The sequence below is a fragment of the Anomaloglossus baeobatrachus genome, chromosome 1 (assembly GCF_048569485.1).
Source record: "Anomaloglossus baeobatrachus isolate aAnoBae1 chromosome 1, aAnoBae1.hap1, whole genome shotgun sequence".
NCBI lineage: Eukaryota > Metazoa > Chordata > Amphibia > Anura > Aromobatidae > Anomaloglossus > Anomaloglossus baeobatrachus.
The window spans coordinates 482,373,475-482,390,215 of NC_134353.1; the positions used below are offsets into that span (position 1 = coordinate 482,373,475).

Consider the following 16,741-nt stretch of genomic DNA (forward strand, 5'->3'; position numbering starts at 1 on the left):
AGATAAATGTTTGTTGGTCACGAATCATTTGTCCATCTGTCAAGTATCTATGGTCATCTGCAGATGCCATTCCATCTGTGAATGATAAACTTCTATGCACGCTTTCAAGATTCAAGTGTATAGCAGCTGATGCAAGGGAAGTGTAGTTTTACTCAACACTCTTAAGGACTACCTTCCACTAGATTTTTCCTCCAAAGACAGCTGTTTTATTGATTTTGGAACAGATATTTTTTCTGTGCTCTTCCATTCCAAAGTTATGCTCCCTGCTAACAAAAAAGCAAATTTTCCCTTTAGCCAACTGGGCATATACCACAGAACTTCTCATAGGATCTGGCTGTGTTTTGATTGGCCAGCATCAGCGGAGAAACAATATACCTACAGAGAAGTTCTGTGGTATACGCCCAATTGGTTGAAGGGAAAATGTGTATCCTTATTAACGGGGGGCATAACTTTGCAACAGAGGGGCACAGAAAAAAAGCTGTTCCACTATCAGTAGAACAGCGGAATTTATAGTGAATGGCCCCCTATACATATAAACAAGCAACTACCGTATGTTGCCGGAATAGGAGCCCCATCCTGCAGAGATTGCTCTGGTTTATATGAGAGCAGTCACTGTAGAGGGTCACTCATAGAGGGGATCCGGAGAGGAGGATCGCCCAATATGATGTCCATTTGGGGCCACCTGAGACAACCCCTTTACTATACAAGCAGAGGTGACCTGCTATGGTGAAATATTGGGCTTTTTACTTGGCTACCTCTTGTATTCAAATTATATTGCTGGATGTATTTGTGTGAAACAGACGCTCGGCATTATAGAATTACACAGTCCTCAGACTGATCAATGTGCTTCCACTGGGTAACACTTGGTTGCTATAGAAACATTGAGGGATGCTAAAGTTGCTATGGGTGACTGTTCTGCAGCTGCAAGCATTTAGTTCTCCTCTGTTAAAATCCTCCTCCACCCCCTGTGATTTTGGCTGGAGGTGAAAGTCTTGCTATGCTTCTGTGCATAAAGTGGTAAGAGGGTAGGATCTCACATTTGTCTACGCCAGGACAAGGAAGAATAATCATGCCCGGATTTTACCAGACTAAATAAAGGACAATTCCAAATACTTGGCCATGTGCTCTAATGAGTCAGGATGTTGGTCTGAATTTAGATGTGTAATAGCTGTACATCATTCCATTCTGTAATACACTAGAGATAATGGGATACATAAGGTATATAACAAAAGTGAGTACACCCCTCACATTTCTGTAAATATATCTTTTCATGAGACAACACTGAAGATATGACACTGTGATACAATATAAATGGTCAGTGTACAGCTTGTATAATAGTGTACATTTGATATGCCCTCTAAATAACAGCACAAAGCCATGAATATCTAAACCTCTGGCAACAAACATGAGTACACCTCTAAGTGAAAATGAACAAATTGTGCTCAAAGTGTCATTATTTTGTGTGGCCACCATTATTTTTAAGCTCTGCCTTAACTATCATGGACATGAAGGTCACTAGAGCTTCACAGGAGCTGATGGATCCTCTTCCATTCTCCATGATGACATCACGTAGCTGGTGGATGTTAGAGACCTTGCGCTCCTACACCTTCTGCTTGAGGATGCCCCACAGATGCTCAACAGGGATTAGGTCTGGAGACATGTTTGGCCAGTCCAGCACCTTTACCCTCAATTTATTTAGCAAGGCAGTGCTCGTCTTGGAGGTATGTTTGGGGTCATTATCATGTTGGAATACTGCCCTATGACCCAGGTTCTGAATGGCGGGGATCATGCTTTGCTTCAGTATGTCACATGTGGGCATTCATGGTTCCCTCAGCCGGTTGCTGCAGCTGGCATCACTCGTGCAACCCCAAACCATTACACTCCCACCACCATGCATGACGGCAGTCAAGACACACTTGTCTTTATACTCCTCACCTGGTGACTGTCACACACACTTGAAACCATCTGAACCAAATAAGTTTATCTTGGTTTCATCAGACCACAAGACATGGTTCCAGTAATTCATATCCTTAGTCTGCTTTTCTTCAGCAAACTGTTTGCAGGCTTTCTTGTGCATCATTATTAGAAGAGACTTCTTTATCGGACAACAGATATGCAAACCAATTTGATGCAGTATGCAGCGTATGGTCTGAGCACTGACCGGCTGACCGCCTATTCCTCTAACTCATACAGCTGTGATAGCATCACTCATACATCTGTTTTGAATAGACAACTTCTGGATATGACGCTGAGCACATGCACTCAACTTCTTATACTACAATGGCAAGACCTGTTCTGAGTGGAACCTGTCTTGTTAAACTGGTATGCTCTTGGCCTCCGTGCTGCAGCTCAGTTTCAGGGTGTTGGCAATCTTTTTATAGCCTAGGTCATCATTATGAAGAGTAACAATTATTTTTTTAATATCCTCAGAGACTTCTTTGCTATGAGATACCGTGTTGAATTTCCAGTGACCAGTATGAGAGAGTGTGTGAGTGATAACACCAAATTTATCCCACCTGCTCCCCATTCACATCTGAGACTTCGTAACACTAAATCACATGACACCGGGAGGGAAAATGGCTAATTGCTTTTGTTGCCAGCGGTTTAGACATTAATGGCTGTGTTGAGTTAATTAAGGGCACAAAACTTACAGTGTTATACAAGGTGTACACTACTTCACATTGTATCAGTGTCAGATATTCAGTGTTGTCCTATGAAGATAAAATAAAATATTTCCAAAAATGTGAGGGGAGTACTCACTTTTGTGATATATTGTACAAGAAGTGAAATTGTGCCACGTTGACATTTGTATGTTACATAGATGGACAAAATGGCAATACAATGTTTAATGTAAATTGAGCATATCCTTGAAATCCATGTACAGTATAAAACTGAATGAGATTGCAAAATGGATCCATTACATTTTTATTTATTTCTTTAAATATGTGTCAATGTGAAGGAGCCCTGTGGTTCTGTTCATACTACCGTAACTGTCAGTTCCGTCAGGTGTCCATTGCTTTTGACTAGTGTTGAGCGGACCCGGATCCGCAAAATCCGGATCCGCACGATTCGAGTGCCCGATCCGAGTCCGACCAGTACCCGGGATTCGGGGTGCACAATCCGGATCCATTTTTTTTTTTTTCTCTCTCTCTCTCTCTATTCTGCTGCTGTCATTAGTCCTAATACTGCTCTCTCTGCTGTAGACAGCCTGATCTCACAATACCTAGCACATTATTTAGGCCAGAAAATGAGAGAATGAAGAGAGCCATACTTCTACTTTATACAGGTGTCATTGATATATTTCTGTGCGTTACGCTGCATGCCTGTCATTCTAAATACAGCTCTCTATGCTCGAACATCGAGATCTACGGCAGAGAGCTCACTTTACAATATTTAGTAAAGTAAAGTTATATTTAGTAAAGTTGAGTAGATCACTTTGTGCAATCCTGGTCCATGGTCCTCTTTGGCAAGGAACAGGAGCTGTGCAAATTTCCTGAGCTTTGGGTTCCCCGGCATTCAATTTCTGGGCTGGTGTTATGTCATCTATGCGGCGTGCGGCGCACTGTTGACATGTTGTTGGCCCAGCCTATCATAAGGCAAGCCTGGGATCCCGGCAGGTAAAGAAATTTGCTGTGAGGACTGACCTGGACTGTAAACAGGTTGTGCGAAGTGATCCGCTCAACTTTAATGAAGAGCAGTGGAGCTTCTGCGACACTTGTATTAATACAGTAAAACTACCCTATGTAGTAGGCCAACGGCGCTCCTTCTTTCGCACATTTCCCGTCCTAAACAGTAGCGAGAGATGACTTTCCGTGCTGGGGAGTGATGTAGACATGTCGGGAAATCTTTTAAAGCTGGAGGGATGTATTCTAAAAACCCCTTGCCATTGGTGTCAAGTCAACTTGTCTTGGACCTGTTTCATAAACAGAATATCAGTTTTCTGTGCTCTTCCTTCCTAAAAACTCATTTAAGCTATGTCCGGATGCTACGTTCTGGTTAGACAAAACAAAAAAGGCGCCCTCTGGCAGACTCTTGACAAATGTAAACACTGTGTTTGACAAAAAAAACGCAGTAAAAACGCATGCGTTTTTGATGCATTTTTCATGCGTTTGGGCTGCGTTTTGAACAGTGGATTTTTAAAGGCGAAGTAGAATATGATAGGATAGGATTTGATAGATAGGTAGAATACATAGATAGATAGAGGAATAGATAGAAAAAATAGATAGAAAGAATAGACAGGATGACTGCCCGCTGACAGAGACAGAGCCATGCGATGAGAATGAACTCGATTGAACCTCTGAGGTCAGTGCCAGGATGCAGGCAGTAGTGTCTTTTGCTGCTCCTGCGGTGCACAGGCTCCAGCACAGGGTGTCCTCCCCTCCTGTGTCCTGTCTGCTCCTGTCTTCACCACACAGAGAGGTGGGAGGGGCGCCTGCGCTGCTGCGCCAGAGAAGCTGCTTCTAAAGACCCTCTGAGCTCCAGGAGGCCAAGAAGCAGGTGAGTACAATGTGAATCACGTGTTATGTGCTGTCTGTATGTGTTATGTCTAAGATATGTTTGTGCTGTATAGTGTGCAATATGTAGCTGTCTGTCTGTGTATACTGTCTGTCTGTGTAAACTGTCTGTCTGTCTATACTGTCTGTCTATACTATCTGTCTGTCTCTGTATACTATCTGTGTGTACTGTTTGTCTGTCTGTGTATACTGTCTGTGTATACTATTTGTCTGTCTGTGTATACTGTCTGTGAATACTATCTGTCTGTCTATACTATCTGTCTGTGAATACTGTCTGTCTATACTATCTGTCTGTGAATACTGTCTGTCTATACTATCTGTCTGTGTATACTGTCTAGGTATACTGCATGTGTAAACTGTATGTGTATACTGTCTGTGTATACTATCAGTCTGTCTGCGTGTTCTGTCTGTTAATACTGTCTGTGAATACTGTCTGTCTGTCTATACTATCTGTCTGTGAATACTGTCTGTCTATACTATCTGTCTGTGTATACTGTGTGTATACTGTCTGTCTATGTATACTGCCTGTGTATTGTATACTGTCTGTCTGTGTGTACTGTCTGTGTATACTATCTGTCTGTGTATACTGTTTGTGAAAACTGTCTGTCTATACTATCTGTCTGGGTATACTGTCTGTCTGTGTATACTGTCTGTCTATACTGTCTGTCTATACTGTCTGTCTATACTGTCTGTCTGTGAATACTGTCTATCTGTCTATACTATCTGTCTGTGTATACTGTCTGTCTATACTATCTGTCTGTGTATACTGTCTAGATATACTGCATGTGTAAACTGTCTGTGTGTACTATCTGTCTGTCTGTGTATACTGTCTGTTAATACTGTCTGTGAATACTGTCTGTCTGTCTATACTATCTGTCTGTGAATACTGTCTGTCTGTCTGTCTGTCTATACTATATGTCTGTGTATACTGTGTGTATACTGTCTGTGTATACTGTCTATGTATACTGCCTGTGTATACTGTCTGTCTGTGTGTACTGTCTGTGTATACTGTCTGTGAATACTATCTGTCTGTCTATACTATCTGTGAATACTGTCTGTGTATACTGTCTGTCTGTGTATACTGTCTAGGTATACTGCCTCTGTATACTGTCTGTGTATACTGTCTGTTAATACTGTCTGTGAATACTGTCTGTGAATACTATCTGTCTGTGTATACTCTCTGTCTTTCTGTACTGTCTGTGTATATTGTGTCTGTCTGTCTACAGTATACTATCAGTCTGTGAATACTGTCTGTCTATCTGTACATCCTATCTATTCATCCATAGTGTCTGTCTGTACATCTATCTATCTATACATCCATCCTAGCTCTCTATACAAAATTCCATATGCCTCATTATGAAAGTGAACACATCGTACAGTTGTTTATTTTTTTACTGTGTGCAGTCTGGTAGTGGGCTATATAGCATGATGGGGACTATATACCAGGATGAAGGGGCTATATAACACGATAGGTGACTATATATCAGGATGGGGGGCTATATACCAGGATGGGGCCATGATGGGCCCATATATACCAAGATAGGCCATGATGGCGCCATATATACCAGGATGGGCAATGATGGGGACATATATACCCGGGTGGGGCCATATATACTAGGCTATATCCATGATGGGGGTCATACACCAGGATGGGGCCATGATGGGGAGATATACCATGATGGGGTCATGATGGGGATATATATACCTGGATGGGGCCATGATAGTGGAAATATATACCAGGATATAGCCATGATGGGGTCATACACTAGGATGGGGCCATGATGTGGACATATTTACCAGGACGTGGCCGAGGATGGGGGACATTACTACACAATAAAATGGGGCGGGGGGGCAACTTGTATGTCTTTATAGGATTTAGAATGCTACAATGGTCCATATATCTGATGAGGGGGTAGGGGGGGCAGGCTCAAACACTTCACCGGGGCCCATCAGACTGTAGTTACCCCACTGAGTGCAGGGCCCGCAGCTGAGTTCATTGTCATTGCACGGCTCTGTCTCTGTATGCTGTCATGAACTCAGGTGAATCTCTGAGGTCAGTGCCGTGACACAGGCAGTAGTGCGTAGCCCCCAGCTGTGACTTCAGAGTTTCAACCGAGTTCATTGTCATTGCGCGGCTCTTTCTGTGTGCTCTCATGAACTCGGGTGAACCTCTGAGGTCAGTGCTGAGACACAGGCAGTAGTGCAGGGTCCACAGCTGTGACGGCAGAGCTTCACCCGAGTTCACTCTCATCGCACGGCTCTGTCTCTGTGTCATTTGTGGTCACAGGTGAAAGACTCACCTGTGACCGCAAATCACCCAAGTAAGGGCACCGCTGATCGCGCGGCTCACTTCAGTCACTCGGGTGATTTGCTGTCACAGGGGAAGGACTCCAGCTGTGGCCGCTGGTAACCTGAGTGTTGTCACCGCTGATAGTGTGACTCACTTTAGTTGCTGCATGGAGCTCACAGTGAGTGGTCGTGCTCTTTGGCCGCTTGCTGTGAGCTTCCGATGTAGCAGAGGTGGAAGCATCGTTGAACCTCGTGTGGATTACGTGGGACCTGGAAGAGTGTTTGGGGTTTACTAAAGTGGTGAAAGAGGGTGTTTTTTTTACTTTTATTCTAAATTAAGGATTTTTTGGGTGTATGTGTTTATTTACTTTCACTTACAGAATAATCATGGGGGGATGTCTCATAGACGCCTGCCATGATTAACCTAGGACTTAGTGGCAGCTATGGGCTGCCATTAACTCCTTATTACCCCGATTAACACCGCACAACGATAATCGGGATGAGCCAGGTATGGTCATGGGACTGTCGCATCTAATGGATGCGGCAATTCCGGGCAGCTACTGGCTGATATTTTTAGGCTTGGGGGCAGCCTAAAAACAATAGGCCTCCCCAGTCTGAGAATACCAGCCAGAAGCTGTCAGGCTTTATATTTGCTGGCTATCAATTGGGGGGGACCGCACGTCATTTTTTTAAAAATTATTTAATTATTTATTTTACTGCACGATATAGACCCGCCCACCGGCGGCTGTGATTGGTTGCAGTGAGACAGCTGTCACTCAGCGTGGGGGCTCGTCTGACTGCAACCAATCATAGGCGCCGGTGGGCGAGGGAAGCAGTGAATATGAGATGAGCCTAATGAGTGTCCGGCACTTTCAAAAGCAGAAGCTGCGGGAGCAGTGTGACAGCCGCGCCGGTGATCGGTGAGTATGAAGGAGGGGTGGGAGAGACCAACAGAGAGAGAGACCGACAGAGAGAGAGAGACGGACAGAGAGACTGAGACCGACAGAGAGAGAAAGAGAGGGAGACAGAGACCTACAGAAAGAGAGAGACCAATAGATAGAGAGAGAGAGACCTACAGTACAGACCAAAAGTTTGGACACATCTTCTCATTCAAAGAGTTTTCTTTATTTTCATGACTCTGAAAATTGTAGATTCACATTGAAGGCATCAAAACTATGAATTAACACACGTGGGATGAAATACTTAACAAAAAAGTATGAAACAACTGAAAATATGTCTTTTATTCTAGGTTCTTCAAAGTAGCCACCTTTTGCTTTGATTACTGTTTTGCACACTCTTGGCATTTTCTTGATGAGCTTCAAGAGGTAGTCACCGGAAATTGTTTTCACTTCACAGGTGTGCCCTGTCAGGTTTAATAAGTGGGATTTCTTGCCTTATAAATGGGTTTGGGACCATCAGTTGGTTTTTTGCAGAAGTCTGGTGGATACACAGCTGATAGTCCAACTGAATAGACTGTTAGCTTCTTTTTTCTTGCAATAATATGAATTCTAAGTAAAGAAAAACGAGTGGCCATCATTACTTTAAGAAATAATTGTCAGTCAGTCTGAAAAATTGGGAAAACTTTGAAAGAGTCCCCAAGTTCAGTGGCAAAAACCATCAAACGCTACAAAGAAACTGGCTCATATGAGGACCGCCCCAGGAAAGGAAGACCAAGAGTCACCTCTGCTGCGGAGGATAAGTTTATCTGAGTGACCAGCCACAGAAATCGCAGGTTAACAGCAGCTCAGATTAGAGACCAGGTCAATGCCACACAGAGTTCTAGCAGCAGACACATCTCTAGAACAACTGTTAAGAGGAGACTGTGCTTTGGTCTGATGAGTCCAAATTTGAGATCTTTGGATCCAACCACCATGTCTCTGTGAGACGCAGAAAAGGTGAACGGATGGACTCTACATGCCTGGTTCCCATCGTGAAGCATGGAGGAGGAGGTGTGATGGTGTGGGGGTGATTTGCTGGTGACACTGTTGGGGATTTATTCAAAATTGAAGGCATACTGAACCAGCATGGCTACCACAGCATCTTTCAGCAGCATGCTATTTCATCTGGTTTGCATTTAGTTGGACCATCATTTATTTTTCAACAGGACAATGACCCCAAACACACCTCCAGGCTGTGTAAGGGCTATTTGTCTAAGAAGGAGAGTGATGGGGTGCTACGCCAGATGACCTGGCCTCCACAGTCATCAGACCTGAACCCAATCTAGATGGTTTGGGGTGAGCTGGACCGCAGAGTGAAGGCAAAAGGGCCAACAAGTGCTAAGCATCTCTGGGAACTCCTTCAAGACTGTTGGAAGACCATTTCCGGTGACTACCTATTGAAGCTCATCAAGAGAATGCCAAGAGTGTGCAAAGCAGTAATGAAAGCAAAAGGTGGCTACTTTGAAGAACTTAGAATATAAGACATATCATCAGTTGTTTCACACTTTTTTGTTAAGTATTTCATTCCACATGTGTTAATTCATAGTTTTGATACCTTAAATGAGAATCTACAGAGTTATGAAAATAAAGAAAATTATTTGAATGAGAAGGTGTGTCCAAACTTTTGGTCTGTACTGTACGTTTTTGTTGACTAGAACGGATACAAGTTGCTACCAAAATGCAGTGCAAACGCACAGCTAAATATTTGGGTTGCGTTTCACAAAACCTCATTCATTTTAATAGGTGGAAAATGTTCACAAAACGCAATGGCTTTTTTTTACGCAATGATTTTGACAAATATTTGACAAACAAAACGCTGTCTAAAAAAAGCAACGTGCGAATGGAATTTTCTGACTTTTCATAGACTTTGCTGGGGAAGCACAATGATGGATTTTGACATTGACACGGTGCAGTTTAAAACGCAGCCAAAACGCAAGGTGCGCACATGGCCTTAAAGCCAATGGAATCCTTTAGAATCAGGTCATAAGGATCTGTCATAATTATCATGGCTCCAATAGAAAAATGGAAGCCATGACACTGGTTTGAACTCTGACCAGAACCTCTCATGGACACAAGGTATGAGCCTCCTTGTGTTTTGCAGCAATACAGCGGTCCAATAAGTATGTTTTTGGCGTGTTTTACGTACATTTTTTTGCAGCGCGTTTTTCATCCATTGATATGCCAAAATACTCAAAGAATTGACATGCTGTGTCTCGGCAAAAACGACGCACGGCCTGAAAAACGCTCTGAAGAAAACCTAGCGCGTACATGACATTTTACAAATCTCTTTGATTACACTGTCAAACGCTGTGTATTTTAATCACCAAATACTCTGCGTAAAAAAAAGCAAGCACGCCATGTGTGAACCTCCTGATGTGTGTCCAGCAGAATATAGCAGGTCTGTAGTAACAGGTGAGTGAGACTGTGCCGTCCTATGGACAATCTAAGTCCTGGTAACTCTGTGCTAGGAGTAGGTGCGGGGTAAAAGTTTAGCCATCTGAGCGCTCTGACGTGGACAATTCCAGGAGCTCTATAATATAATATGGTGGCTCAGTGGTTAGCACGGTGGCTCAGTGGTTAGCACTGCAGTCTTGCAGCGCTGCGGTCTTGGGTTCAAATCCTCCCAAGAACAACATCTGCCTGGACTTTATGTGTTTCCTCCCACACTCCAAAGACATACTGATAGTGAATTTAGATTGTGAGTCCCAATGGGGACAGTGATTTTCATGTATGTAAAGCGCTGTGGAATTAATAATAGTGCTATGCAAGTGAATAAAATAAATATAATTAATAAACTGGCAGTATTTTATTAACAGGTAATGGGGGTTGTGCCAAGAAGGTCTTCCAGAAATCTACTATTCATACATCCAGCTTTATATCATACCAGTGTAGTGAATGGTAGCCTAGTGTGTTGGCACTGGTGCCTACTGCTCCTGTTCTCACACATGATCTCCAGGGCACATGGCTCAATGTCCACAGCTCATACAATGACACTTACTTGGAAGATCCATGTAGTGGTTGCCATGCGTAGGCCAGTCCATGCCAGGGCACACAAAATCACACACAATAGCTCCATCCAGGTGACATTGGCATGAGCTTGTAATATGCTCCATGATGATGCCAAGCCACAGTCTCTGCATTCCTCCAGGGCTCCTATGAATTGTCTGCCACTGTGGATGAGGATGTCCACATACCCCAGAGAAGGTGGCATCTCCACATGTTGTATCTTATGTCCTGGCTCCATGACTGGCACAAGAATTCAGAATGGGGTTATTAGGAAATGCGAGTTCCTTTTCGGATTAACACATTAATGGCTGTAAAGACAAGGAAGTCCTTGCATGAAGGATAGAGGGGTGGCACTGACATCAGCTGCTTGGGCAGTAAATGGGTGCCCCTTCCTGGCCTTATCTTCTGCACATCTGGAAGATAAAGGGGGGCCAGGCAGATAGGATGATGGGGAGAAGCTCAGCAGCAGCCCCCAGTCTTCTCGCTGTAGCTGGGGGAGGAGGGGCAGCTGGTGCAGTGGAGCTCCCTCTCCCTGATTGGCAGGATGCAGTGCAGCAGGGCAGGATCTAGCAGGGAGGAGAGGAGTGAGAGCAGACGGGCACCGGGCGCATCCAGGGCAGTGCCAGCCTCTCAGCGACATATGCACCGCACGATTGAATGGAGGGCCGGGGGAGAGGCCGGATTGTGGGGAGGGGGGGAGGGGGGCATTCACCGGCGCCCGAGTGATGTCAGATCCTCCACTCACTGTGCCCTGCTGTCTGCATGTATGGGCAGGGAATGGTGGCATACTACACTCATTTACCCCTTCACTCACTCACTGTGCCCTGCTGTCTGCATGTATGGGCAAGGAATGGTGGCATACTGCACTCATTTACCCCTTCACTCACTCACTGTGCCCTGCTGTCTGCATGTATGGGCAGGGAATGGTGGCATACTGCACTCACTTACCCCTTCACTCACTCACTGTGCCCTGCTGTCTGCATGTATGGGCAGGGAATGGTGGCATACTGCGCTCATTTACCCCTTCACTCACTGTGCCCTGCTGTCTGCATGTATGGGCAGGGAATGGTGGCATACTACACTCATTTACCCCTTCACTCACTGTGCCCTGCTGTCTGCATGTATGGGCAGGGAATGGTGGCATACTGCACTCACTTACCCCTTCACTCACTCACTGTGCCCTGCTGTCTGCATGTATGGGCAGGGAATGGTGGCATACTGCACTCATTTACCCCTTCACTCACTCACTGTGCCCTGCTGTCTGCATGTATGGGCAGGGAATGGTGGCATACTGCACTCATTTACCCATTCACTCACTCACTGTGCCCTGCTGTCTGCATGTATGGGCAGGGAATGGTGGCATACTGCACTCATTTACCCATTCACTCACTCACTGTGCCCTGCTGTCTGCATGTATGGGCAGGGAATGGTGGCATACTGCACTCACTTACCCATTCACTCACTCACTGTGCCCTGCTGTCTGCATGTATGGGCAGGGAATGGTGGCATACTACACTCATTTACCCATTCACTCACTCACTGTGCCCTGCTGTCTGCATGTATGGGCAGGGAATGGTGGCATACTGCACTCATTTACCCATTCACTCACTCACTGTGCCCTGCTGTCTGCATGTATGGGCAGGGAATGGTGGCATACTGCACTCACTTACCCATTCACTCACTCACTGTGCCCTGCTGTCTGCATGTATGGGCAGGGAATGGTGGCATACTACACTCATTTACCCATTCACTCACTCACTGTGCCCTGCTGTCTGCATGTATGGGCAGGGAATGGTGGCATACTGCACTCACTTACCCCTTCACTCACTGTGCCCTGCTGTCTGCATGTATGGGCAGGGAATGGTGGCATACTACACTCATTTACCCCTTCACTCACTCACTGTGCCCTGCTGTCTGCATGTATGGGCAGGGAATGGTGGCATACTGCACTCATTTACCCCTTCACTCACTCACTGTGCCCTGCTGTCTGCATGTATGGGCAGGGAATGGTGGCATACTGCACTCACTTACCCCTTCACTCACTCACTGTGCCCTGCTGTCTGCATGTATGGGCAGGGAATGGTGGCATACTGCGCTCATTTACCCCTTCACTCACTGTGCCCTGCTGTCTGCATGTATGGGCAGGGAATGGTGGCATACTACACTCATTTACCCCTTCACTCACTGTGCCCTGCTGTCTGCATGTATGGGCAGGGAATGGTGGCATACTGCACTCACTTACCCCTTCACTCACTCACTGTGCCCTGATGTCTGCATGTATGGGCAGGGAATGGTGGCATACTGCACTCATTTACCCCTTCACTCACTGTGCCCTGCTGTCTGCATGTATGGGCAGGGAATGGTGGCATACTGCACTCATTTACCCCTTCACTCACTGTGCCCTGCTGTCTGCATGTATGGGCAGGGAATGGTGGCATACTGCACTCACTTACCCCTTCACTCACTCACTGTGCCCTGCTGTCTGCATGTATGGGCAGGGAATGGTGGCATACTGCACTCATTTACCCCTTCACTCACTCACTGTGCCCTGCTGTCTGCATGTATGGGCAGGGAATGGTGGCATACTGCACTCATTTACCCATTCACTCACTCACTGTGCCCTGCTGTCTGCATGTATGGGCAGGGAATGGTGGCATACTGCACTCATTTACCCATTCACTCACTCACTGTGCCCTGCTGTCTGCATGTATGGGCAGGGAATGGTGGCATACTGCACTCACTTACCCATTCACTCACTCACTGTGCCCTGCTGTCTGCATGTATGGGCAGGGAATGGTGGCATACTACACTCATTTACCCATTCACTCACTCACTGTGCCCTGCTGTCTGCATGTATGGGCAGGGAATGGTGGCATACTGCACTCACTTACCCCTTCACTCACTGTGCCCTGCTGTCTGCATGTATGGGCAGGGAATGGTGGCATACTACACTCATTTACCCCTTCACTCACTCACTGTGCCCTGCTGTCTGCATGTATGGGCAAGGAATGGTGGCATACTGCACTCATTTACCCCTTCACTCACTCACTGTGCCCTGCTGTCTGCATGTATGGGCAGGGAATGGTGGCATACTGCACTCACTTACCCCTTCACTCACTCACTGTGCCCTGCTGTCTGCATGTATGGGCAGGGAATGGTGGCATACTGCGCTCATTTACCCCTTCACTCACTGTGCCCTGCTGTCTGCATGTATGGGCAGGGAATGGTGGCATACTACACTCATTTACCCCTTCACTCACTGTGCCCTGCTGTCTGCATGTATGGGCAGGGAATGGTGGCATACTGCACTCACTTACCCCTTCACTCACTCACTGTGCCCTGCTGTCTGCATGTATGGGCAGGGAATGGTGGCATACTGCACTCATTTACCCCTTCACTCACTCACTGTGCCCTGCTGTCTGCATGTATGGGCAGGGAATGGTGGCATACTGCACTCATTTACCCATTCACTCACTCACTGTGCCCTGCTGTCTGCATGTATGGGCAGGGAATGGTGGCATACTGCACTCATTTACCCATTCACTCACTCACTGTGCCCTGCTGTCTGCATGTATGGGCAGGGAATGGTGGCATACTGCACTCACTTACCCATTCACTCACTCACTGTGCCCTGCTGTCTGCATGTATGGGCAGGGAATGGTGGCATACTACACTCATTTACCCATTCACTCACTCACTGTGCCCTGCTGTCTGCATGTATGGGCAGGGAATGGTGGCATACTGCACTCATTTACCCATTCACTCACTCACTGTGCCCTGCTGTCTGCATGTATGGGCAGGGAATGGTGGCATACTGCACTCACTTACCCATTCACTCACTCACTGTGCCCTGCTGTCTGCATGTATGGGCAGGGAATGGTGGCATACTACACTCATTTACCCATTCACTCACTCACTGTGCCCTGATGTCTGCATGTATGGGCAGGGAATGGTGGCATACTGCACTCACTTACCCCTTCACTCACTGTGCCCTGCTGTCTGCATGTATGGGCAGGGAATGGTGGCATACTACACTCATTTACCCCTTCACTCACTCACTGTGCCCTGCTGTCTGCATGTATGGGCAGGGAATGGTGGCATACTGCACTCATTTACCCCTTCACTCACTCACTGTGCCCTGCTGTCTGCATGTATGGGCAGGGAATGGTGGCATACTGCACTCACTTACCCCTTCACTCACTCACTGTGCCCTGCTGTCTGCATGTATGGGCAGGGAATGGTGGCATACTGCGCTCATTTACCCCTTCACTCACTGTGCCCTGCTGTCTGCATGTATGGGCAGGGAATGGTGGCATACTACACTCATTTACCCCTTCACTCACTGTGCCCTGCTGTCTGCATGTATGGGCAGGGAATGGTGGCATACTGCACTCACTTACCCCTTCACTCACTCACTGTGCCCTGATGTCTGCATGTATGGGCAGGGAATGGTGGCATACTGCACTCATTTACCCCTTCACTCACTGTGCCCTGCTGTCTGCATGTATGGGCAGGGAATGGTGGCATACTGCACTCATTTACCCCTTCACTCACTGTGCCCTGCTGTCTGCATGTATGGGCAGGGAATGGTGGCATACTGCACTCACTTACCCCTTCACTCACTCACTGTGCCCTGCTGTCTGCATGTATGGGCAGGGAATGGTGGCATACTGCACTCATTTACCCCTTCACTCACTCACTGTGCCCTGCTGTCTGCATGTATGGGCAGGGAATGGTGGCATACTGCACTCATTTACCCATTCACTCACTCACTGTGCCCTGCTGTCTGCATGTATGGGCAGGGAATGGTGGCATACTGCACTCATTTACCCATTCACTCACTCACTGTGCCCTGCTGTCTGCATGTATGGGCAGGGAATGGTGGCATACTGCACTCACTTACCCATTCACTCACTCACTGTGCCCTGCTGTCTGCATGTATGGGCAGGGAATGGTGGCATACTACACTCATTTACCCATTCACTCACTCACTGTGCCCTGCTGTCTGCATGTATGGGCAGGGAATGGTGGCATACTGCACTCATTTACCCATTCACTCACTCACTGTGCCCTGCTGTCTGCATGTATGGGCAGGGAATGGTGGCATACTGCACTCACTTACCCATTCACTCACTCACTGTGCCCTGCTGTCTGCATGTATGGGCAGGGAATGGTGGCATACTACACTCATTTACCCATTCACTCACTCACTGTGCCCTGATGTCTGCATGTATGGGCAGGGAATGGTGGCATACTGCACTCATTTACCCATTCACTCACTCACTGTGCCCTGCTGTCTGCATGTATGGGCAGGGAATGGTGGCATACTGCACTCATTTACCCTTTCACTCACTGTGCCCTGCTGTCTGCATGTATGGGCAGGGAATGGTGGCATACTGCACTCATTTACCCCTTCACTCACTCACTGTGCCCTGCTGTCTGCATGTATGGGCAGGGAATGGTGGCATACTACACTCATTTACCCCTTCACTCACTCACTGTGCCCTGCTGTCTGCATGTATGGGCAGGGAATGGTGGCATACTGCACTCATTTACCCCTTCACTCACTCACTGTGCACCTGCTGTCTGCATGTATGGGCAGGGAATGGTGGCATACTGCACTCATTTACCCATTCACTCACTCACTGTGCCCTGCTGTCTGCATGTATGGGCAGGGAATGGTGGCATACTGCACTCATTTACCCATTCACTCACTCACTGTGCCCTGCTGTCTGCATGTATGGGCAGGGAATGGTGGCATACTGCACTCACTTACCCATTCACTCACTCACTGTGCCCTGCTGTCTGCATGTATGGGCAGGGAATGGTGGCATACTACACTCATTTACCCATTCACTCACTCACTGTGCCCTGCTGTCTGCATGTATGGGCAGGGAATGGTGGCATACTGCACTCATTTACCCATTCACTCACTCACTGTGCCCTGCTGTCTGCATGTATGGGCAGGGAATGGTGGCATACTACACTCATTTA

The 16,741-nt window shown here is 46.8% G+C and overlaps 1 protein-coding gene across 1 annotated transcript in view; it reads right to left on the bottom strand.

Annotated features, from left to right (window-relative positions):
- The window catches only part of CERS1 (ceramide synthase 1), a 77,386-nt gene extending 65,986 nt beyond the window's left edge, over positions 1-11,400 (bottom strand). The window contains exon 1 of the mRNA XM_075338360.1: positions 10,740-11,400. Coding sequence (XP_075194475.1) covers positions 10,740-10,985 — 246 coding nt within the window. The 5' untranslated portion in view covers positions 10,986-11,400. The remainder of the gene's footprint in view (positions 1-10,739) is intronic.
- Positions 11,401-16,741: the final 5,341 nt, after the last annotated feature.